Source organism: Vanellus vanellus (assembly GCF_965231255.1).
Source record: "Vanellus vanellus genome assembly, chromosome: 1".
Lineage (NCBI taxonomy): Eukaryota > Metazoa > Chordata > Aves > Charadriiformes > Charadriidae > Vanellus > Vanellus vanellus.
The window spans coordinates 206,431,816-206,456,105 of NC_138905.1; the positions used below are offsets into that span (position 1 = coordinate 206,431,816).

At 42.3% G+C, this 24,290-nt stretch overlaps 1 protein-coding gene across 3 annotated transcripts in view; it reads left to right on the plus strand.

The window, feature by feature from the left end:
* The window catches only part of PDGFD (platelet derived growth factor D), a 155,019-nt gene that overhangs the window by 83,793 nt on the left and 46,936 nt on the right, over nt 1-24,290 (plus strand). For 2 of the 3 annotated variants that reach the window (XM_082497046.1, XM_082497047.1), the window contains exons 2-3: nt 3,685-3,889; nt 8,424-8,604. In XM_082497046.1, coding sequence (XP_082353172.1) covers nt 3,685-3,889; nt 8,424-8,604 — 386 coding nt within the window. Of the gene's footprint in view, nt 1-3,684; nt 3,890-8,423; nt 8,605-9,271; nt 9,314-24,290 lie in introns of all 3 variants that reach the window. The other variant, XM_082497045.1, reaches the window with a different exon arrangement.

Sequence of the window (24,290 nt, forward strand, 5' to 3'; positions counted from 1 at the left end):
TTCTCAAGTGTTTTTTTGTTTGTTTGGTTTTTTTTTGCTGACTTTCCCCATGGCCAGTGTCTGGTTTCCACGAGTTCCCCCAGTGTATGTGATAAGGACGATGCTTGTCAGCTTGGAAAGGTCCCATCATTTTAGTCTCACATCTTAGTTGCTACAAGAAGCACAGGAGTTGCTCACATCTCCTCAAGCTGTTTCCCAGATGCTTGATGATTCATGAGCGGCCAACCTCCAGAGACCGAGTTTGGGTTGACAGTGTTCCCGCATCCAACTAAGCCAGTTAACTCTGCAAAATCCCAGTGAAAAGCCCCTTTGAAAGCTCTAGTGCTTTTGGCTCCAGTCCTGGCTACACCGCTTCAGGTTGTAATTTAGTGCATGGAGAGAGGTAAGAGGGAATTAAGCTGTTTCAGAGCACCTGAAAAGTCTGCTCCGTTGTCAGGTGAAGGCCCTGAGTGGCTTTGCATTGTGAGTTATAGAAACGGTATTTATGGCCATTCTCATCAAATGTACTTTCTCCCTTTGTGGAAAAGGCATATCTTCGAACTGTAATATTTTTATATCCTCTATTTTACTATCCTGAGCATTGTCTCCTCATGCCTCTCTCCATCCTTTCCTCTATAATGCCTTTATAATTACTACATTTACCATGATGGAAATAACAAGTCACGGCATTTTGATTTTTAAGCTTTTTAATACGTGCAGCTTTATTTCTCCATTTACCCCTTCAACTTGGACACTGCAGAGCTGCACCAGCCATTGCATTGCAGCACTGGCCTTGGTCAGCTGTGGTGGGCTGGCTGGCAGAGCACCCCAGTCTGTGGGGTTCAGAGTTTGAGTTAAATATAAAGCTGTGGCAGAGTCTATCTTCTTGGGGTATAAGAACACTGGTAACATACTTTCTCAGGTGGTGTGCTGAGTTAAGTGCACAGATTTTTTGTTTGGGGGTGTATATATATGAGCACATGTAAAAGACAGTGTCCCTAGCACTGATCTCAGCACCTGACGACTCCAGAGTAAAGCCCGGACTAGGGCTGGCTGGGAAAAGGGAACCTTTCCCTCAGAAGCATGAACCACATAACACCACGCGGTGAAATGTGTGCTGATAGCTGGAAAATAGCAAGAGTTTGCTGTCCAAGAAGGAAGAGCAAAGTACTCTCACATATAGGATGAGTTCTGCCATGTTTTACTGCAGTAACTTTTGTTCTGATTTAGGAAATGGTTGTTTCATTCAACAGAGCAGAATTTGCTTTCACCAAAACTGTTTTATTTTTATCTCTTTTCGTGGACATTGTGGACATAGTCCTGTGAAATACCCTTGTCCTCTTGGGTGTACTGGCTGTTTTCAGATCCAAAGGTCCTCAGCATTTCAGTAGGAACTCGGTAGTGTTGGCTGGACATTTTGTTTCATTCCACATTAGGGGGAAAAAAACAGAGGTGTCTTTATTTTTATTTTTTCAGAAAAAAAAAAAAAATAGAAAACAGGCTTGAGTGTAGATGTTGCTGATAAAAATTGCAACAAAACTAATGGGTGGGTGGTCTTTATTTTCACTGAACTGTCAGTTTTCCAATGCAAATTGTTTGGGTAAAACAGAACAAAACAAACCAAAACTGGCTAGTTCTGCACTCAAGCTATGGAGTCAGGGCTGTATTTGCCTAGAAAGGGTGGCTCAGGGTGTGAGAACATTTCATCTTGAATGAAAGCATCTTAAAAATATGTCACAAATAGATCTTTGGAGATAGTTTTTACAGGAAGCCCAGACTTTTAACTTCTAAGTTTCACATTGTTGGGAAACTAGAATTATTGCCCTGTCAGAAGGGTACAATGAACTGTTGACACACAGCCACGCTTTGATTACAGCTATGTACAGGGAGGTATTTACAGCCAGAAACCAGTGAAGAGCAACCTTGAAAATAAATGTACTTACCATTAAGTTTGTGCCTTTTCTCTGGGTTCCTGTTTTCCATCAGCATGTATGAAATAAATATATTTCTTTGAAAAGCTTAGAGAGCTTCAGTCAAAAATTAGATTTTGTTTTAAGAGTCAGAACTTTGATTACCGTGTGTGACAGATGGCTGTGACTAGTTGCTTACTTTGGTTTTGTATTTCCAACATACTATTTGGTCGTGGTTCTGAACTTTCATAGGGTGCCTTGGTGGGGGAAATTCCCCCCCCCCCCTCCCCCCCTGTTTGCTCTTCCTTGGTAGCCAAATTCAGGAAAACACTCCAGTTTTATATTTCTGTTGCTTGTAGTGAAGCTGGAGGTTGACCTGACCTTCAGCAGAGTACTGAGGGCGATGTTCGACTTAAGATGAGGCCAGTGTAGTCTAGGCGTTTGCATAAAAGCTGGTGTCTGAGTTCCTGTCAGTAAGTAGAAATTTCATCAATGCAGTTGGGTGACTGAGTCAAAACCTGTCCGGGTGTAGCTCCCACTTGACCATGTTGAGAAGGGCCTCAGCTTGCCCATGCGCAGGTGGCTCTGCGAGACAACACAGCTTCCACAAGACTTCCGCTGGGGGTTACTGGACCTCCTTGACCCCATAGAGGCCAGGCAGGAACCCATACTGTCTTAAATGGTGTTAGAAATCTCTCTGTGAGTAACTGAGCTGAGCCCTAGATCCCCACACCTCACAATGGGAACACAGGTAGCTGTCTCATGGACAGAGGCTCAGATCCCAGTGTCTTAACTGGGAACTGAACCCTCCCATCATCTGCGTGTTGCCTTGGAGCCTTCTGATCCTCGAAATTTCACCACACTAAAGTTGTCAATACACACACACAAAATAGTTGTTTGCAGTTCTTTGACGCTAGGAGCCAAATTCCTGTGTCTCTAACAGCTGGACAATGCAAGCACATGGTGCAACTCAGAAGACATTTTGACTTTTAGAGCTGGGTCTTGCCACAGTTCCTGTTACCCTTGGAGCCAGGGATTTACAGCAGCTGAGGCTTTACCTCAGTATAAGTAAACTTTAGGAACAATTGAATGTTTTCTCAGGCAGAAGTTGTGGAATTTGAATTAAGTAAAGACTTGGCTATTGGTTTTGAAGTTACTCAATAAGACGGATGGTGGGACAGTTTCTGACTTCAGTTACGTCCGTGTAAGTGTGCAGTAGCTATTTGTGTTAATGATCCATTGACAGCAAATGATTCACACCGTATAAATAAAATCAAAATGTGACCTAACACATGCTTCTGGGAGGAAATGCTTAAGCACAGTGAACAAACAGACTCACTCGCACGCACTTTCCTGCAGCCTTGTTTTGCTTCTTTTGTTGAGACGGCATCTCTCCCCACAGCACCAACTTTGGGAAGCAGGGATGTTTCCCTTTTTACTTAACTCTGTCTCACTTCATTGTTCTCAAGCTTGCAGCTTTTATTAAAGTTTAAATTCTGTTTTAAAACCAAAATGGTGAGAAGGAAATTATATAATCGATATAAATGTAAAAGTAATGATATATTTATCTTAAAATAAAGTCTGTATAGTTGAGTACTGTTGTTCTTATTGTTGATAGTGGGTTAAATTTAGAGAAAATACGCTGTACTTCCTATTTAATAATAACTGCTCCTAGACCCAACTTTTTATAGATTTTAAATGCAAATAATTTGTGCTGTGTTGTAAACTGTTGTGTTTTTTGCCTTCCTGTAACTGGAACAACATACTAATTTCTACAAGTTGTGACTACTAACAGAGAGCAATCACCTCACAGACTTGTACCGGAAAGAAGAGACCATCAGCGTGGCAGGGAACGGCTGCATCCACAGTCCTCGCTACCCCAGCAGTTACCCCAGGAACCTCCTCCTGACGTGGCGGCTCCACTCCCCAGAGAGCACCAGGATCCAGCTGGCTTTTGATAATCAGTTTGGACTGGAGGAGCCTGAAAATGATATCTGCAGGTGAGTGGCGAGTGGAAGTTTGCAAAGGGCTTCTTAACACCACCTTCGAGCTTAAGGATGTGGCCACCGGCATGAGACTACAAACCAAAACCCGGGTATCTCTGGCCAGGTCTGTGATGGTCCTGCTTGGAGGAGAGACCTCCAAGGGTCCCTTCCAACCCAAATTGGTCTTTTTGTTTATAAATAAACTGAGCTGTCTGGGGTGTGAAGCCGTTTTGGCAGGTTTTAGTTTTTCTATAATATTTTAAGCACAAGGCGCTTGTACACTCAAATCCAGCTACTTAACAACTCAGGTACTACTTTAATAGGATTTTGTCCTCTATCACCTCTATCCTCTTTCAGCCAGGCAAAAAAAAAAATCTGTTTCAGTAGGTGGAAAGCTCTGGGAGGCGTGAGTGAGTACGTATGTGTTTATATTGGGGTGTGAGAGACAGATAAAAATGCATGGAAAAATATTACTATGTTCTTCAAATTATTTCTTTGTCTTTATTGTTATTCTTCACTGGTACGGTTTCTTTTAAAACCTTTAAATATACGTCCACAAACATCAGTGTACTCTGCATACTGTTATATATAATAAAGTCTACTTTACTTGTACCCCGATTGCTTTGGTTTCCCCTTCTAAGCAAAAGTGACCATAAGCTCAGCTGATCTGGCTGATTAACCCAGGTGGACAAACTGCTTTGCGTTAGCAGAGCAGAGAGGTGAATCTTGCCAACATTCACTAAAACAGTATAAATCCATTCAGTTTTTTGTTTATATTTCTTTTATTCAGCTATCTGTTCTGCGGGAGAGAGCAGGCTCAGGATTCCCATGCGGTCCGAAAGGCAGATTGCTGTGATGCTACTTACATAAAAGGCTCAAGTCTCGGCTTCAGCGCTCTGCCTGATCATGTTGTTACTTACGCCTTATCTATGCAGAGAACTGGGTTGTTAGGATTTCTGCGCAGCCAGCCTCTGCTTATCTTATCTTCTTCGTCAATTAATTTGCATTTATAGGGTTTGGCAGCTCTGCGGGGCTTTACAGGGTGGATTTTTTTTTTTTTATTGTTTTGCTTTGTTAATTTTCTACGTTACCAATAGAGAGAACCATTTCTGCTGGTTTGCTTTCCCTTTAGTAATAAAAGAATGCAGCCTGAAACTGGCTCTCCTTCCCTGCGCCTTGATGGTCTTGGCAGGCGCTGCTCCACTCTGGTGCTGTTGGTCCAAGATCAGCAGCAGTCAGTAACGGCAGTTACCTCCTATCACTGCAAACGCTTTCCCAGATCGAGAGCCTAGTGCATACAGAAGCGGCCTGTTAATATTTACATAGTGGATAAACTGTGGCTGACCTTAAAGCATTGCAACTTTGAAACAGAGGGCTAATTTACCATGGAAAAAAAAAAAAAAAATAGATGAACTATTCTCTGTCAGGAGCCATTAAAGGTGATGGCACAGTGAGAGGAAATCAAGCTGTTACTGGCGTTATGGGTTTGGGGACCGTCTTGGAAGACAGTCCGCCTGCTTTTTCCAGAGCAGCTAATTTGGGAAGCAGAGAGAAGCAAAGACCTTCCATCATCCATAGTGTCTATAGAAGCTGGAGAAATATCACATTCTTTTCTGCAATAAAGCTTTCCCTGGCATTCCTGGAAGATCTTTATTTGCGTAGTATTGCTTCCAGAGTGAGGAATTTCTTGGGCAGACAGCTCGTGGTGGCTTTAAGCCTGTTAAGTACTGTGCGCGTAGTTAGATTTTTTACGAGCGCTCAATATGTTTTTCAAAACTAGGTCCTTTCTGCGACTTCAGTCCCTGACAATCCCTGCAGCGCTGCTTTAGGGAGACAGCCAGGCCTGTTTTAATTGAAATGAATGCTGAGGGCTGAGCATGTGCTTGAATGTCGGGCATATTGGACAAGTCATTCAGGACCTCTGCAGCTTACCTTCCTTTTGTACTTGCCTCTGACCTTATGCTTTTTTTTTTTCTTATTTTCAAGAAACTTCCCAGTGTTTTCTTTCAATTTTTCATTAATGCTAATTATTGTAATTTGCATATTATTAAGGCTGAACTGATTGAAATTCATTCAGGCTGAGGAATGAGAAGGTATACTTTAGCAGAGCTGTTTCAGAAGGAGGGGAAATATTCAAGGTTTTACAGAATTTTTTAGAAGTGCTGCGAGCATTTCCTCAGGCACTTGATAAGAGATGATTCTGAAAAGCAATTAAATTACCCAGCCTCCGAGGCTCCTTGGATGCACAGAAACAACCGAGATTGCACCTACTTCCATGACCGTTACAGCTCTGCTGTTGAAAACAGAAATAATCCCTGAAAGCCCGTGGATTTGTCCCGTTTTAGCTAGCAGTTAGTCTGGCTCCTGGCCTCGAAAAGTGGGGATGCCAGTCAGGACAATATTCACCAAAGCCTACAAGGTTATCTTATGCTGAAAACTCTGCAACCCCTCCTGTTAGAATAAGCATTGACTGGTTGTCGTGCTGCTCGCTGATGGATGCTCGTGCGGCAGCGCGGAGCTCTGCCCTGGTACCACGTCCATCTCGACGAGGGAGTGGGAGTGGAGAACGGTGGAGAGAGCCTGAGACAAGGTTATCTCTGTCTGGAACTAAACTTCGTAGTGTTAGGAAAAATGTTTGTTTCAGCAGAGTCTGGGCAGATTTAAGTGATTTGGTTATGGCAAAGCTGTTATTTTCTATTCTGTGCAATTTGGGGTTGGTGAACATAAACGCAGCAGTGCTGATATTCTCAAGCCGCACAGTATTTGCGGTTTTTTCACATGGACTCTTAGCAGAAAAAGAAAAGCAGGTCTGTTATTTACAGAGCTATTCAGCTCCCACAACTGGGTAGGGAGGCAGGCGCTTGGCCCGCAGACCCGGGGGTGGGGAGCAGCACATTTCTAGTAGGAATCAGTTAACAGTCTTAAACTCCCTCTTTGGAGGATACACGTGCTTTGATAATAAAAACCTTTCCTGGTAAAGACCTCTAGAGTTTAAGGCTTAACTGTACTGTGGGGATAGCAGCTCTCCCATCTCTCGTGGCCTGCACTCAACCTCCCCCTGTTGTCATCACCTCTCCCTCGCCGGCCGCAATGTGTGGGGCCTAATTCTGTCCCACAGATATTAGGGACTGTGTTTCTCATAGACGTAGTAAGATCAGGGCTTTATTCTCTGCCTTCCTTGTTCTCCAGCTCAAGAAAAGAACTCAATAAACGACCCAAGCCAGCACATATGCAGGCTGTGGCAGTGGGTGCTGTCACCGTGTCCCCTCATCCCTGCATCTCCTGGCAGAGCCCTCTTTGGGCTCAGGGGCACCACAGCTGTGGCACGTGTGCCTGGCCAAGGTGTGACCTCGCGCAGGGCAAGACAAGCTGTTGCTTTTACCCTGGTGACAGCACCCAGGCAAAGAGCAGAGTGCCAGCCTGCCCTTTGCTGCTTCAAAGCTTGAAATTAGTGTCGCCAAACCATCTAGCAGGAGCAACATGTCACCTGCAAAGAATGTCTAAAAAGCATCTTTCAGCAACGTGTGCTGCCCCGTGTCCTCCCAGCATCATCCTTTGCTCCTGGCATGGCAGCAGCTCAGCTCCGGCCTGGCTCCAGCCCTCCGACGGGCGCAGCAGGAGGGAGATGGTTGCTGCTGCTGCAGGGAGTTGGGGGACCACCAGAAATTGTACAAGGGCTTGCAGCTGCTCAGCTCGGGCAGCCCGCCTTAAATAATATTTTATCCACCACATGAAGCGCAGTGTGTATGTTTGCTGTGTACAAAGCACATGCAAGTGCCTCTCTTTGCTATTTTAGTGTGGTAGAAAATGCTGTCTGTCATGTGCCAGGAGCACACAAAGCAGCCATTTGAGCATTCTGGCAATAGCTTGCAACTTAGTGTATTTTATGCTACACGAGCACATCCACCATTTCATAGAATCATGGAATGGTTTAGGTTGGAAGGGACCTTGAAGATCATTGAGTTCCAACCCCCCTGCCATGGGCAGGGACACCTCCCACTAGACCAGGTTGCTCAAAGCCCCATCCAGCCTGGCCTTGAACACCTCTACGGATGGGGCATCCACAACTTCTCTGGGCAACATGTTCCAGTGCGTCACCACCCTCAGAGTGAAAAATTGCTTCCTAATACCTAATCTAAATCTACCCTCTTCCAGTTTGAAGCCATTCTCCCTCATCCTATCGCTACATGCTCTCGTAAAAAGTCCCTCCCCAGCTCTCCTGTAGGCCCCCTTTAGGTACTGGAAGGCTGCTATAAGGTCTCCCCAGAGCCTTCTCTTCTCCAGGCTGAACAACCCGAACTCTCTCAGCCTGTCATCATAGGAGAGGTGCTTCATCCCTCAGATCATCCTCGTGGCCCTCTTCTGGACCTGCTCCAACAGGTCCATGTCTTTCCTATGTTTGGGGCTCCCAACATAATATGTAGTCTGATGTTTTGCAGTGGAGAATGGGGGACAGTTGTTTTTGTGTTTCCAGCTGTGCTCCCATCTATTTGCAACCACCTTCTGTAACCGGAGTTAGCAAAAACTAATCCTTCTAACTGGTTCCCAGGTATGACTTTGTGGAAGTGGAAGATGTATCAGAGACCAGCACAGTTATACGAGGAAGGTGGTGTGGACACAAGGAAGTGCCTCCGAGAATAACATCGAGAACAAATCAGATAAAGATAACCTTCAAATCTGATGACTACTTTGTGGCTAAACCTGGATTCAAGATTTGTTACTCCCTGGTGGTAAGTCACCTCACCGTGTCATGGGTGGGAGACAGACTGTTGTGTAAAAGAGCATCAGTACTTGAAGACTGGATGATGTAGCTAAATGCATTGGATCAAAATACTAATTGACTGAAAGGATTTTCATTCCAGCAACTACATTAATACAGATCAAAGTATTTTTGACATCTTGTCATTAAATATAAAATAAAGTCAAGTCTAGGCCAAGATTTACACTAATAACGTGTTTCAGAAGCACTAACACTTTCTGCACTGAGGCTGCACTGCCGGTGCCTTGACAGGTGCTGCAGAAATAGCAAAGTAACGGCTGCTCTATGAACTCCTTCTTTATGTTCAGTTGAGGTCGAATAAAAATACATTGAGGGGTTATGGCTGTGATTCTGAGTTAGATGCAGAGTAGTTTATTCCACATGCAATACAATTCTACATGCAAGACAATGTGCTGAGGCTCAGGCTGTATTTTCAGCCACGTATAAACGTGCCGCTTTGGATATGCAGCGGCATCACCGGGGTATCATGTACTGTTTCAATGAGATGAAAATCTACTGGGTTTTTTTGGGGGGTTTGTCTTTAGGGAGCAGGAATGCTCATTACTCTAAGTAGATTTTGATACAAACATGTATCCCTTTGTATTGTTCTGATTAATATTATAATGCTTTTGGTGCAGTGTAGCTCGAAAGAGGCAGATTTTGCAAACACTCAGGAAATGGTAAGCATTAATTTATTATACTGTCATCATTATATTGTCATATCCATCACACTTTTTATTCCCTTTTTATTCAGTCCGCTGTTATTTAACAAAAATAAGAAAGCCTGGAATAGCAATAACGATAACGCTGTAACAGGAGAAATCCGCTGTTTGAGTCATTTCACTTCAACCTCTCGGCTTTGCATGCGTGTGTGCCTATGTATGCTAAAAAGAGTCCATAAACAGCACATTGTCAAGACAACTCTAAAGCTATAAAGATTGTACTCCCTTGCATTTAAATTGCCAGGCTTCTAGTGGGGTAAGGCACTGCACTGTGAATAAATCCTAAGCTCTCATTTACTCTAATTTGAAGGTAATCTGCTAAAACTAAAATTTAGGCAGAGCAGTCTATGAAAGACCACTGGGCATCAAAATGAGACAGTGAAGCAGCTTCTCTTTACACTACTCGTATTTCAGTGCAGCCACAAAAACTCTGCTGCATTTAGCAACCTTTATTCCAGACCACGTACAGCTAGTTTGATAGTATTAGGCTTTCCAAAAATGAATGTTATCGCTCAAAACACGGGACTCTCTGCACTAGAAAGATCAAAAAAGGCTACTGTATTTATCTAATTTCAAAACTATGAGTAAACAGAGAATTTTACAGTCAAGCAAATCTATTCAGAAGAATACTCCCCAAGTGCACCCTCTGAATATAATACTGTTGTTTTTTTTTTTTTTCTCAGAAGGGAACCATACAGGTGATTAGTGGCATTCGTGCATCACCGTGATATATGGTGTGATATGTACTTAACCTGGTTTTCAGATTCCAAACCATCCAACCTAAAACTGTGGGATTAATATTCAGCGGAGTCTGCCCTTATTCGATAGTCCCCACAGTCGCGTAGAGCTCAGTTCATAGATATGCTGAGCACTGCTGACCCCTGAAGGTTGAAACCATTGTGTGTTTCTAGGCGGCAAACCAAGGAGCATTAATGAAGCATGCAAAAACATATGGTATTTTGTATCAGATTAAATGAAAGACCTTTACATTGCTTTTTTTCTTTCCTTTGTAACCTTCTCCAAGACAAGGCTACTTCTGGGGGCTTTCTTGGAAAACGGTGCACAAGATATGTGCAAATCTTTAACTCCCTTTTTTTTTCCTTATATTTGGAGTTTGGCTCTGCATGGCAGTTGTTTATTTGTATACCAGCCTCTGACTGATAGTTTTCCAGAGAAAACTGAAGCAAGCGATTTGGAGAGTTTCATTGAGTTTATCGATCCTCTGCGTCTCCCAAGTGTGGTGCCAGAATGACTGGGTGAATTTCTCCCCGTTACGCACGCAGCTAAACAGCCTTGCAGCCTCGCGCTCTGGCCTCCTCACTTACGAATCTTCAGGGAAGTCAGTTAAGTTCACCTCATTTGATGCAGACCAACTTTTCACTTAGTCAGCACTCTGCATGAGGTACAAATGGGGCACCACGGAGCTTAGCAGAAGCATACTTGGTTATCTTCATGTACTTGTGTTTTTGCATTAACTTCACATCTCAGTGCCATTTAGAGAAACAAAAAGGGATTATTTTTCTAGATAAGACATAAGTTAGACTTGTATCCATGAAAATCACATTTTCCATTGTAAAAATAGGCATGCAAAGTAGGCAACCCATGTAAGATGAAGGGACTCGGTCACTCAGGATGGTGGGATTAGAATTCAAGTCACTCTGGAAAATTAGACTGAAAAAAATACAAGGATGATCTTTAACAGGACAAGGTTGGAAGCCATACGGATGCATGGGAGTAATTAACTGTCCCAATATAAGGTAAGGGACAATAGGCAAGGGAACAGACATGTGAGAAAAGTCTGAGCATCTAAACACAGCAGTTAGCAACCTTTGCTTGCCAAGGCTGACTCTCGCCATATGCTTCTTCTTCCTCCCCCTCTCCCTGCGTCTTCTGCCTCTTGGCACTTCTGCCTCTGCCCTCTCCTCTGTGGACCTGAGGGACTAGGAAGGCTGGAGGGGGATCAGTGAAGGTGGTTCTGGAGGGAAGGGTCAGATCCAACATCCTGCCTCCTGTTGCCTGTCCCTGATCTGCTCTTTCTCCATGAAGCTATAGGACTCCCTGGGGTGGGACCTCCAGGGTGGACCTGACTCCAGGAGCTTATTAGTGAGTTGAGTGTGCCCCACTGCTTATCCTAAGTTGAATGAGAGTAAAAAGTGTCCTAATGTGGCTGGAAAAAGTCACTCCTACTCTGTGCTGTCTGTGACGGTGCAGAAGTAGGTAAGTATGCGCAGTTGGTGGCTGATGTCTACAGGCACTTCACACTCAAAGCCCGCAGTTGTAGCTCTGCAGTTTGTTGGCTTAGCCTGAGTATCCACACAGAGAAATGCCTCCCTTGAACCTCTTTAAAATTTGTCCTTTCCTTCAAGCTTCACAGACCTAGAGCAAAAATGGTCTGGAGCAAGCCCTGGACAGCTATTAGGCATGAGCCTCACTTAGCTGCAAATTTGTTTGAAATTCCTCCCTGCCATTATCACTTAAAGTGCTTATTTCTCAAACTTGTTTTGGGGGGTTTTTTGCTTTTCTTGAATGAGTTGCCTTAGAAACATTAATTTGCAGTACAGAAGGCACTGAGGTAGTCCAGTCTTTTTTTTCTCATGCGTTATCTAATTTCTTACTCTAAGGACATTGTGTCCACAACAAACACTGTATAAATATGTGATACAGAGGAAGATAAGTAATCTTAGGTTACTTACGCAGTTGCTAGAGGGGATGTAGTCACTGTCATGAGAAAGGCCCCCTAAGTTGCACACCTTAAAGTAGGTGATGTGAATATTCTGCATTGCCACAAATGTAAAATTTCATTCCACCGCTGCTTGCAGTGCAGTTAGCTCAACGGAGGGATCTTGCATGTAGCTAATAAGTATTGAGTAATTACTAAAAATACCGCAACAATTATTTTGAGATGTAGGAACGTAAATTAAGTTGCCGTGTTACACATGGAAATAATCTTTGCCTGACTGAAGTCATTTTATACAATCCGCTTTTTCCTTCTGAAGTGCAGTTCTTCCAGTGTCCTAGTTCTGGAAGGGAATGTTAACAAGATTGAACCCCATGTTTTACAAGTACATTAACATGGACATTTACTAAAATAATCTAGGAACTCATTCAAGAATGTGTTCCAACAATAAAGGTGAATGTTTTGAATTAAAATTCCCAACCCTGCATCTAATTTAATTTTAATGAGACAACTAGAAAATGTTGGATTCCATTTGCTAATTAAAAACATTATTTTAAGTTTATTGTAAAAGGCACATATTTGCTATACATTTATAACAGTAAATTGTTATTGCCTTACTAATGGTTTTGTTAATCCTAAATGAAATCCATATTTTGGAACTTTGACTGAAATCATTATTGGAAACAAGGGCTACAAAAAAGCTAGGAACATATGTATATGTACAAATATGCACATATACAAAGAGGTTAAAAAATATATATTTACATATACATCTTTTTACATATACACATATATAAGCATGCTTTTACCTGTCTTTTATTTATAGTATAATTCATGACTAGGAAACATCACATGCCATTAAAAGCAATCTTTACTTGTTTGGGAATTGTAAACCAACAGTGGTGGGCATGTGGTTCTAAACAGGAGAACATAAGTGCATTTGTCACAGGCTAAACTTATGTGTCAAAATGTGTATCGATAAGTTAGATCATGCGTAAGTTTTGCTTGTTTGAAATGACATTTTTTGAAGGAGACATAGAGAAATTAATGGAACGGAGAGGGGGAACTTTGGGTTTTCATCCATCACGTGGAATTTTACAGAAATAAAGCTACAAAAGTAGCTTTCTGCTAAACACCCAGGCTACGGGTCACCACTCACGTGAAAAAAAGAGCATTGGTCACAAAGTGGGGTAAGGCACCAGTCAGTCTAATAAAATTTACTTTCCCATGCAAAAAATATTGACCAGTCAAAGTTAGTTCAAATACTAAACTTAAACTCTTTGATACTTGCCTTCACACAAAAACAGAAAAAATTCAAAGCACAATCAGAAAATTAAAAGGGGCAGAATAAGAACCTTATTCTGATACTTGTACACATGGACAATCACTCTGAATTAAGCAACCAGCTCCCTGTATTTAACCAGATTTGTTTGCACAAGTAGTGCAGCACCAGGCTGCAGGGTTGTTTGGGTTTTTTTAATACGTCAATAAATAAACTCCCATGTAAGAGTTAATATGATCACAAAAAGATTTAGCCACCACTGTGAATACAGATTCATAAAGACCAGAAAGGATGATTAATTCTTTGTCACCGGCCGCAGAGCTGAATCCAGCCCAGGAGCTGCATGAGTCTTTGCTGATGTGCTTCTGGTTTAGCTTGTCACTTCTTTCATAGAGTAAACATTTCATTTCTGTCTCCAAGACAAAATATTCTGCCTGAAAACCCATATAATACATCTTATGTGACAGCAGGCGTGATAATGGTGCATGAATACCTTCCCTGCTTTTAGATAATCCACAGAAGGAATCCCAGAAAATTGCTGGGGGTGGAAGAGGAGAGGAATGAGGTGGGGGGAATGTCTTGGTTAATACGGTGGTTGAACATGAAATAGATCTCACAATGAAGAAGCAAGAACTTACACATGGAAGCTTTATCAGTTGTTCTCCTGCTACTCTTTCTCTGATTTCAGTTTGGATTGCCTGTCTATGCTGGACAGCAAAGATTTTTTATAAATGCAGCCCATGTGCAAAACTCGTAACAGTCTATATGATGAAACTTCTATTTTCTTAAGTTCTGGCAGAAAACTATTTTCTGTGGTTTTGCTCAAGGCATACCATCCTCCTAAAATTATCAGCCAGAGGCTCATCTTTCAGGAGTGAAGTAATTAAGTCCTTTCTAATTAGATAAAACTTGCTCAAAATCTTTAACATTCCTTCACCAACTTTACATAAGCGGAGGATTTAAGAGATTAACTATGCAAGTTTTTTTCACTTTTTTTTTTTTTTTTTACTTTGGAAGGTGTTATAATGTTTTAAAAAGCAACATAAAATGACAGCAAGTTAAAAAGAGACATTGTGCCTCAATACATCTTGAGACATACAGCATCTCAGAGTAATTTTATATGGGGAGGAGGAATGCTGCCCATTTAGTTCTCAGGTGGTTCCTGAGAATGGTTCCTGAAGATCCAGGAGGACACAATCTGCTTATTTCATCTCACAGGACCTAACCTGTCCTTTAGCAAGGTTTGATGAAGAAAGGAAGGTAGTGTGGTAGACGTGCCAAGTGGTGTGGTAGGCAAGGACGTTCCAGTTCTCTCAACACTCAGAGCAGAACAAAAGATAGTGAAGGATACAAAAGAAGCAAAACTTGGAGTCAGATAGCTCAGCAATAAAGAAATGGCATACTTGGATTGAGAAGGCATGTCTGGACGAGCAGTTTGACAGGCAGCATTGGCTGCTCCAGGGGCAGCCAAAATTTCTAATGAAAAGATTCATTCCACCATTTGCATCTAACCAAGAGCTATTTCTCCCTCCGACATCCTATCACACCAAAAACCCAAACCTTTACTGCCTAACTCCTAACTCTTGCCTGCCCCATCTCCTCAGGTGGAAAACCTTGCAGGTTTTCAAGCCTGAAACCCACCAGCTGAATGCAGCCTATGAGTCAGGGAGCCTGGGGGCTGCAGTCAAAGCTATGACCTGACCTGTTCCAACACTTCACAGTTGGTTGTCCCAGACTGCATCTTCTCCCAGTTTTCCCTAAACTGTGGTCTAATACAGTCCTTCTCTTGGCAGGTCTCTTCTGAAGGTCTGATGCCCCTTCCATGTTTACTTCTACTGTGTACTTCTACCAATTCTTCTACTATGTGACATTCTGAATTTTAAATTTCATTAGGAGTCTCCCTGTCTTGTGTCCTAATTTCTAAAGTAATTTGTAAGTCAGAGATGACACTGGTAAGAGCGCAGTGAATAAAAGTAGGTTTCAGGGAGAAGGCGAATCACCTACCAGCTGGGCATCAGAGGATGTTACAAGTACTAGAGGGAAGGACTGATATAGGATCATCCAGGAATGGCAATGAAACAGTGGCAGCAGCAAAGACAAGGGAGGAGAGTTAAGTATAGTCCAAGTTCAGAAATAAAGGTAATTGTGGATAAAGCAAGCACACACAGTGGAAGAGGCAAGTCCACAGAGAGAGAGAGGGCAGCAGAAACACCGAAACACAATGGTCAGAGAGGCAGAAGAAGCCTCAAACAAGCAAAGATTCTTGAAAGCTGAAAGGAAAAATGAAAGAGCCGAAGGACAGAGGCAGTATGAGTGACAGTATCAAACTTAGCAAACACATCATGAAAGATGAGGAAGAAGCCTTCCCGCTTTACCAGGAAGATGTCCACATGTCACTTGTTCATTACAGTAAGACAAAAGCAGTTTCAGTTGGACTGAAGAAGGGTGAACAGCAACTAAGGAAAGGTTTTTAATAAGGGAAGGAAGGATTTGTGTAAACCAGAGGAGTTGTGGCAGCACGGTTAGGAAGGAAAGTAGGCAAATGAATTGGAGATTTTAAACAGGCAGTGGACCTGCAACAGGAAAGACAGGGTCTAGGAGAGGAGGGAGGGCAGGTGTCGATCGGGTAGAAAGCAGGGCAAAAGTAGGGCCATTTCCCTACAACACTCCTCTTTTGGCAAAAGCTCTAACTGTGAACTTGAGGAGTAGTAGGGCTGGGTTTGGGGGATGTTTCAAAAGTGAAAAGAGTCAGCCGGGAACACTGGTGATGAATTGAGTTATGACCAGGAAATACAGACCTTCTGGAAAGGAAGATACCAAATCGAGAAGCAGCGGGACCCAGTAAGCACACAGAAGCTCCTGGAAGCTGTCAGACTTAACTGATAAAACAATTGTTCTAATCAGAAAGGAAAATAGACCTTAGTGTCTGTGTTTTCCCAGCTGCAAGCATGTGTGCCTGGCAGTATTGTTGTTTGAACAGCATGGTGGAGAACTGGCCGTTTGCTCTCCTCCATCCCTGATTTGTTGACAGCTCAGTTAAAGTGTGGTTCCTTTGCAGGATGTTGTCATCGATCTGTCTTAACGTAGCAGCAATCCTGTAGATGTCCAATTCCTGTTGAAAATGCTACATCTTTAATCCAGTAGTACGTTATGCACTGTTTGAGAATTCACCAAACTCGTGGTGGTGGCCAAGGACAAGAAAATGTGACACACACACAAGCGTGTGATTTTCAAATCCAGTATCCTGTCCCAAATAGTTGACTCTAACAAGACTTAGAGGCATTGTTCATTTAGGACAGCTTTAGATGTTGAAGGACTGCAGTTCCTGCTGGCAGTACGTACCTGTTTTAAGAATTCCTGAGGAAGTCAGTGACTCAGAGGAAATTCCTACTTTTCTAAGGTAAGTTAGAGATACAAAGACAAAAAACAGAAAAAGACCATCATGTGCAGTACAAGGCAGTTATCCATGTTAGAAAAAAAGAATCATATTTTATTCTTTGTAGAGGCTCAAAAGAGTTACTCAACTTCAACATGATTTCTTGCAAAATACAGCAGAAGCAAATTGGAAGATGCAAATTCCAAGAAGCATGCAGCCATATTAGTAATGAGATCAAACAACTACATAGCATGTAAGAATAGTGGATATGGGCTACAGGATTGTTGCACTTGTTTGGAAGTGTGTAATACTGGCAGAATAGTGACTTCATTTTTTTCAATTAAATGAATGAAGGGAACCCCAGTCCTATAGCAACAGGCCATGATCTTGCCACTGTACTTGGCTAAATGAGGGGATGTGTGAAGATTCATGGTGAGTTGTCTGCCCTTCAGCTTGTGTGCCCATGCTGCTTCCTGCTTCATAGTCAGTTTGTAGTCCTAACATAGCTGGATACATAAAAAAAGTTTATATGAAAGCTAATCTTTTCCCTGTTCTTCAAATGTCAGTTAGGGTCAAGCAATCTCTGTTAAATAAAAATGCAGAGTACGCTACAAGTAGACTTCCAGTGAGCCAGAGTTCATGAATTACTGATCAGTGGCAAAAGCAGGAAATGAAACCCGCACCCACACTTGTTGGAAGAATCTTAAGTAACCGTTGATAATTAGAGAAATAAATCAATGATGCCTAACAGTCTTGAAGTCTTGTGAATGAGTGGTGGTTAAAAAATGGATGGGGGATATTCACAGAATCACAGAATGATCAGGGTTGGAAAGGACCTCTGGAGATCAGGAAGAGACCTCTGGGGATCAATATATTCAAGATATAGTCATATTAAAACTATTCTGGGCAAATCAATTAGTTTTAAAAAGGATTTATTTTAAAAAAAGATTTATTATTCGAAGCTTTTTTTTAGAGCTTGCCAGTCTTCAAATCAGTAATTCTACTTACCACATGTGTTGGACAGCTTTTTCAGGGTATCCATAAAGCAATATTCTTAATTAACATGAGACACGTATAGGTAGCAGAAAATTAGGATGGATCCAGCACTGAAAATTGTAATGCATGAAATGAAAGGGTACATTTTCTGTGTCATAATGAGCATAACTTGGAGAGGGCAAAAGCCATCCCGTTCCCTGACTTTGCTTCCCATGTCTGTGTAACCAAACAGAAAATATCTATAGCTTGGACATGGTATTTCAACACTGCAATAGGGACAGACCAATAGCAGTCTTAATTCAGCTCCTGTTAGAAAACATGGAAAGACCTTGTAGCTAATTTGTCTGCTTAGAGTTGACTTAGAGAGATGGGAAATACAATCTCAAACTGGACATGCCACAAACACCCCATCATTGCTGCTGGTTGATGTGTGGACCTCTCTGTGGCTACACTAAAGAGGAAGGTTAAATCCAACCATTCTCACCTAAGTTTACCCTAAACCGCAAATCAGTGTGTATGAACATGAGGTGAGTTTACACTGTCAAACTTTTTTAACAGTGCTCATTAACGTCCATCACATCTGTTTGGTTGGAAAGTGGGACTATTTCAAATTGTTGACTTGAGGACATAATGCTGTAGCTGTAAATCCATATTCTGCCCTTTAATTCCACTTTAGAAAAAGTTGAAGCATGTTAGCATGCGAAATGATGGTAATGTATGAAGAACTTCCCTTTTATTTTGGTTTGGCAATTCTGGAGGGTGTTTTATAGAAATCTAGTTATAGATGACAGGTTTGTAGAGAGAACAGAGGTGCCACGTTTGGTTCTGTAAAAAGGTTAATTAGGCACTAAGGTTGTATTGCAATGCTGCAAAGAGGTATTAATTAACTGAAGCCAGTGCTTCAGCGTGGCAAGCCTGGTCCCTCCTACCACTGTGGCCACGAGTGAAGAGGAAGTGAGCTGTTCTTCCCAGGCCCTGTCCCTGTTGAGCAGCCTCTGCTCTAGAGCTGTTTTCCATGAAAGCTGAAGGTGCAGCTTAACTTTAACGTGTGCCAACTGTGTTGGAGAAGAGTAGGAAGTCAGTCTGCTTTCAAGATTTTCTTCTGACAGACTTCCAGAGGAAGTGACTGGTGACTTGAAACATGCTAGACCTCCAGCCTGCTCTGAGGAACTTGTGGAAACCCATCCCAGCAGGTGTTGGTTGCAAGTTGTCTTTTAAATCAAAACAAGAATTCCATGTCTTTGCGGTGTTGTGGAGAGGTGGGTTTCTAGGCTCAAGTGCATATTTTGTATTCCACCGATGCTATTTATTCGACCATGTATCAACGTTACCTTACAAAGCCTGGCAGCAAAATCCTACTCTTGTGCTCATGTACCCCAAGTTTGGGTTGAAGGGTCTGTTTCAACCTTAGCACTGTTCAACGCGTTTTTGTCATTTTTTGCAAGCCAGGGAAAACAATGCTTTGTGTCTAATGCATGCTTAATTGCTTACAGAATAAATCTTTGCCTTGTTTGTTGCAACAGCTGTAACTGCTGGAAAATACTTACAGAATTGTAAGTTGGGTTTTAAGATTTTCAAGTCTAAATTTAGGGGGGTTGTAGGCTTTTTCTTGTTCAGTAATGCGTAATGCAGCCAAACATAGAATCTGATAATTTAAAGATGTGAGGTCATTCAGCTCATTTTTCTCTAAGGACAAGAATTTTCTGTATTGAAAATTTATAGGTTGTTCACCTAGTATCATTTTTTAAATATAACAAGCATGGGAGCGTACCTCACGAGAGATTAAACTGTAGACTAATACATCACTGCCAGAAAGACTTTTTTTTCTTTGATAATCAGTTTTATTTTTTTTTTAATGCCATACCATTGCCTGCAATTGTATTCCATTCTATGTTATGATAAAGAAGTCTGTTCTCTTTATTGTAGGTGTCTATCTCCTTCAGATATTTGCAGAGTGCTTTCACACTTCTTTGCTTATTGCTTAGTCAAGCAATGATGTCTGTATTTAGCTTTTAATCTTTCCCAAAAATTCAGGCATTCCAATCCCCACAGAGTTTTTTTGATGTTCTTTTCCAAACTCCCCCAGATTTTCTCAGCTTTTTAGGATGTCTTTGTGGTAGTGAAGGGAGCTGAATCTGGTGGTTCAGGTGTCACCAGGGCTGTGTATGGGTAGAGGGTCGCCTGCTTAGGCAGGTCTGTATGGCAGTGCTCAGTTTAGTTGCTCTAACACTGGGAACGTGTCTTTTAATGTGTTTTCCTCTGTCAACTCAGTCTGTCTTTGAGCTCCCAAGTTTCATATGTTCCTCCTTCCCCTCAGCATGTAATTCAGGAACACATTAGGTTGCATTTTTGCAGGGTGAACTTTCCCCTTGCCGGGTTGTGATAATATGTGTGATTTTTCCACATCCTCGGTGAAGACGGCGGTGCCTGCTGTGGCATTGCCTGCAGGTTTGGACGCAGCAGGGTGCCCTCGGGGAGGGTGCTGGCCTCACAGCAGCAGCCTGGCTTGTCCTGACATCTTCCCACAGCCTCAGGTCTTCCCACCTCGAAGCCAGACACAACAAGCCTTTGTAAAATGCCATGAGTAAGACACTACGGAGGCAGGCTGCGTTGTTCCTGCTTGCGGCCTGGGACTCTGTGCCAGCTGGGTGGGCTGCATGGCCAACCTGAGACTGATGAATAAAGGGGTTTGCCTGCTACTCTCTTTTATTTGGATGCTTTCTTTTTCTGTGCATGCCAGACTTACCTGAGGTCCCTTGTAGTTTAAGCAATCGTATGATTACAAAATGGAGAACAGCAATCCTAGATTCCAAACCAGGAAAGATGAAACAGCAAAAATCAGCTCCAGATCATGGCAAACCACTAAGCTTTATACTTCTTGCAGCTGTTTTGGTGAGTGGGAGAAAACTCGTGGCTATTCTCATCCCTCCCCTCCCCCGAGGGCTGCATCCTAACTGGAGCCCTTGAGATCTCTACACTTCCTTTTAACAATTTTTAGTCTTGTTCTGACTCTGCAGTTCCAGGCACAGGTCATCAAAGAAGGTCCTTTCTCCATGCTGGAGAAGCTGGTGTGCTGCAAGCTGGCACTCTTCTTTGCTCAGCACATTGCTTCAATGACCTTCATGCTGTACACCACATTTCCAAAGGCAGTCACAGCACTGTATAAATCTGATTTATATTTTCTGTGCATACATCTTTATTAAATTTACAACCTTCTGTTTTGCTCTGAGCACTTGATAAAGTCCATGCATGTCTTCATAATAATACAGATGACAGTTAAGTCACAGAGTGTTTCTGGTTTTCCCTTACACATGCATATACACACACGCATCTTTTATTAGTTGCAGGGTTCCTGTCACTTTAGACTTGATGGGATAAATCTTATTAGAAAATTTTTGGCTAAATGGCACTGTTACATAAAACCAGCCCCTGCCTGGTGCTGAGCTCTGTGCTACTGAGCTGGACACCTCCTCAAACCCAGTGCCTGGGTTGTTACCATCGTCCTTTGCCTACAACCCCCTGTCTACTTTTCAACCCCCACATTTCTCTCCATGAGGAACTGATTTTGAATGTGCATGCCTTGACAAAAAAAAAAAAAAAAAAAGATCTATCACATTTGCTGTCTCTTGTAATACCAAGAAACATGCAGTTGTGTTTTCCTCGATTGTCAGTTTGATGACCAGTCACTGCTTAATTAGAGAAGGTCTGAGCCTGTAACTACACAGGGTCAGATTTTGCAACTCGTCTGCAGCACTGGAAGCTAAAAATAATTTTTAGATCTGTGGAATTTGTGTATCTTGTTATTAGATCATTTTCAGCAGAATCAAATAACATCCAATTTTTCTGTGACCTTGACAACAAGTTTTTCTTTTTTTTTTCATTTTAATATTTTTTTTTTATTTGGGGGAATATTTTAATTGTATATATTGATGTTTTCTGGCAGACAAAACTTACTTTCCAGGTCCCTTTCTTTTGTTAAGCTTCAGAAGACATTTTTTTTTAATAATACATCTGATCTTGGCAGCTATAAAAATACTTCTTTTTAATTGATATTTGTGTCCTGATATGTATTTCTTAGGTGAAGTGTGGTAAAAAATACTCTGTAATGAAAGTTTCCCTCAGACTATAGGAATCGGGCACCGTGTTGTCTCGTTGCGTGTTCTTGATTCCAGGCACCATTGCTCTCCAACCATCAGTCATCTTATGAAGCACAAATACAAGCTTTTGCAGGATCAGGCCTTCTAATAAAGAAGTCTGCGTATCTCAGATTGTCAGCAAAGACTATTAAACAGGCTGGATGCAAGCCAAAGAGTAGGCACAAGGTTATTTGCACTGTCACATTTTTAGCAGGGGTAGTTTGGGCCTAGCCTGGGCCTCGGGCTGTTTCCTATCTGCGGTTTGTTGTGGCCCCTCCATTTTGTAGAGTAATAGTTGTGTCCCAGGACATGAGTCATACCATGCCTGATCAATCTCTACCTCATTTTATTTACTAATATAAATGTAGCCCAAAAGTTCTTACATGGAGGTCGGTCTTTTCTTTCATTTTCTCGTCACTGCCTGACAGCACCGTGGCTGACAGAGTTAACAGCATCTGTGACCCCTGGGGTTCAGTGTTTGCAGACTTATGGGTAATTTTAAGAGAGGATCTTATCTTTGAAAAAAAAATAAAAAGAACAAACAAAGCCTTAAACTTGGGAAAACGGCCAAGAAAGAATGAGGCTAATTTTCCAACTGCTGTAAGGCAGGGTAAAACAACCACCTTCAGGCCACAAAAATTTATCTCTCACCGAGGTCTGGACAATAAACTTGAAACAAAAAAATGCGTGGAAGAATCTGTGCACTATGAGGACAGGTAGTCTGGCTGCTCTGTATGGTTTGTGCAGCACGCTGAAGAGGCTGCTGGTGATGGAAACAGGCTGCTAAAAACTTTGCGTTCTCTAGAAGTAAGCAGACATTTGGAATTCTGTGTAAGTGTGGGTACCTAAGCCAAACAGAAAGCAATTGCTGTTTTTACAGATGAGGTGAAACTTTTGCACCTGACTGGAAATGAGATCCTTATTTCAAAATGTGCATTGTACTACGTGTCCGTATTAGCTGAGCTGCCTGTCCTCTAGGCAGGCGTGATGAAAACAAGGGCTTATCTTATGCTTATGGTTAGCAAGGAGCCCTGATATATTGGTCATATTCTTATTCAGGCCTTCCACCTCTTTTCTGCATATGCATGAGTTTATACAGAAAAATTGATATTATTAATCTCTGAAGGAAAAAAAAAAAAAAAAAAAGAGCAGTCAGGCCAGATAATATAAGGCAGCAGAAAATAGGACATGCTGCTCCCTTTATGTGTAATTTATCTCCATCACAAATATGTGAAAGTAAACACTCTGCTTTCCCACCTTCGCTGCAACTTTGAGCTAGCTCGGTGCTGGTTCAGGTACATTTTCCAGGTGCATTAAGAAATAGATTAAAAGCAGAGGAAATACTTGTAATGCCAGCAGCTGAAACCTGGAGGCTTGCACAGCTGCTGCTCTTCTGGTTTTGCAGTGGCTGTCCAGGAGGGTTTCTCATCTTGAACAAAGATGGACAGGGTGGTCAGGAGGGCTGTATTGAAACCAGCAGTAAAAGCTCAACAGACTGTAGGTTTGGTACATGAAAAATGCTGTCTGGTGTTCAGGAAAGACTAAGAGTTTTTGAACCACAGAGCAAAGTCTTTCTGCCAGAGGGTACTGGAGTGCTCTCCCTGTGTTTTCTCCCCATAAGCCTGCGTTGCTGATGGCGGTGGACAGCCTAAAAACCTGGCCTGCACAGACCAGCACTGCGAGGCCAGGATGGCATGGGTTTGGTGCCACCTTGGCGTCTTCATAGATGGGGTATAGAGCTACCTCCTGCAATTTTTATTGGTGCTGATAACGCACCCAAGTAGGTTAAAAATAACTGGCTGTGTCCATTGCCTGGAGAATACCAATCTTCAGTTTCCAGAGCAGCCACTTGCACCCACAGACCTCGCTGTCTTCTGAGTGCAATCCTGTCCTGCACCCATGGTAAGGTGGTGACCAGTGAGGAGAGGTCCCACCTCTGCCCATGGTCCCCTGGGAGGTGGTGATTTGTGGTGGTGTGGTATCCCATGGTATAGGGAGAGCATCTCCCTGCACCCTGGGGGAGATCTCTGTGTGTGCAGGCGTAAGTCACCCTGCATGCCGTGCCACCATGTCACATTGCAGATTAGTTTCATGTTTTTCTTCTTTGCTCAGGTCAGGCTCTCGGCACGAGTTCCTTTCTGAGTCCATGTGCACCATCAAATAGAGTTTATGGCTTGTACCTTTTTCTCCATTTACATTCTTCTAAATGAAAGCTTATTTTTCTTCCCTGCCTCTGCTTCTGACCTCTGTTAGTCCCAGCATATTTCTTTGTATTAAATGGTGTTTATGACTTCTTTTTTTTTTTTTCCAACTTTAATTTATTTTTTTACTAGCTTCAACTTCTGTGACATTTTCCAGGTCATTAGTGTAAAACTGAAATAAACTGTTCCTCTTGATTTTCATTGCTTGAAAAATATTTAGCCTATTACAATTCTACAGCCATCCTTAGTCTATTTGGTTATGCTTGT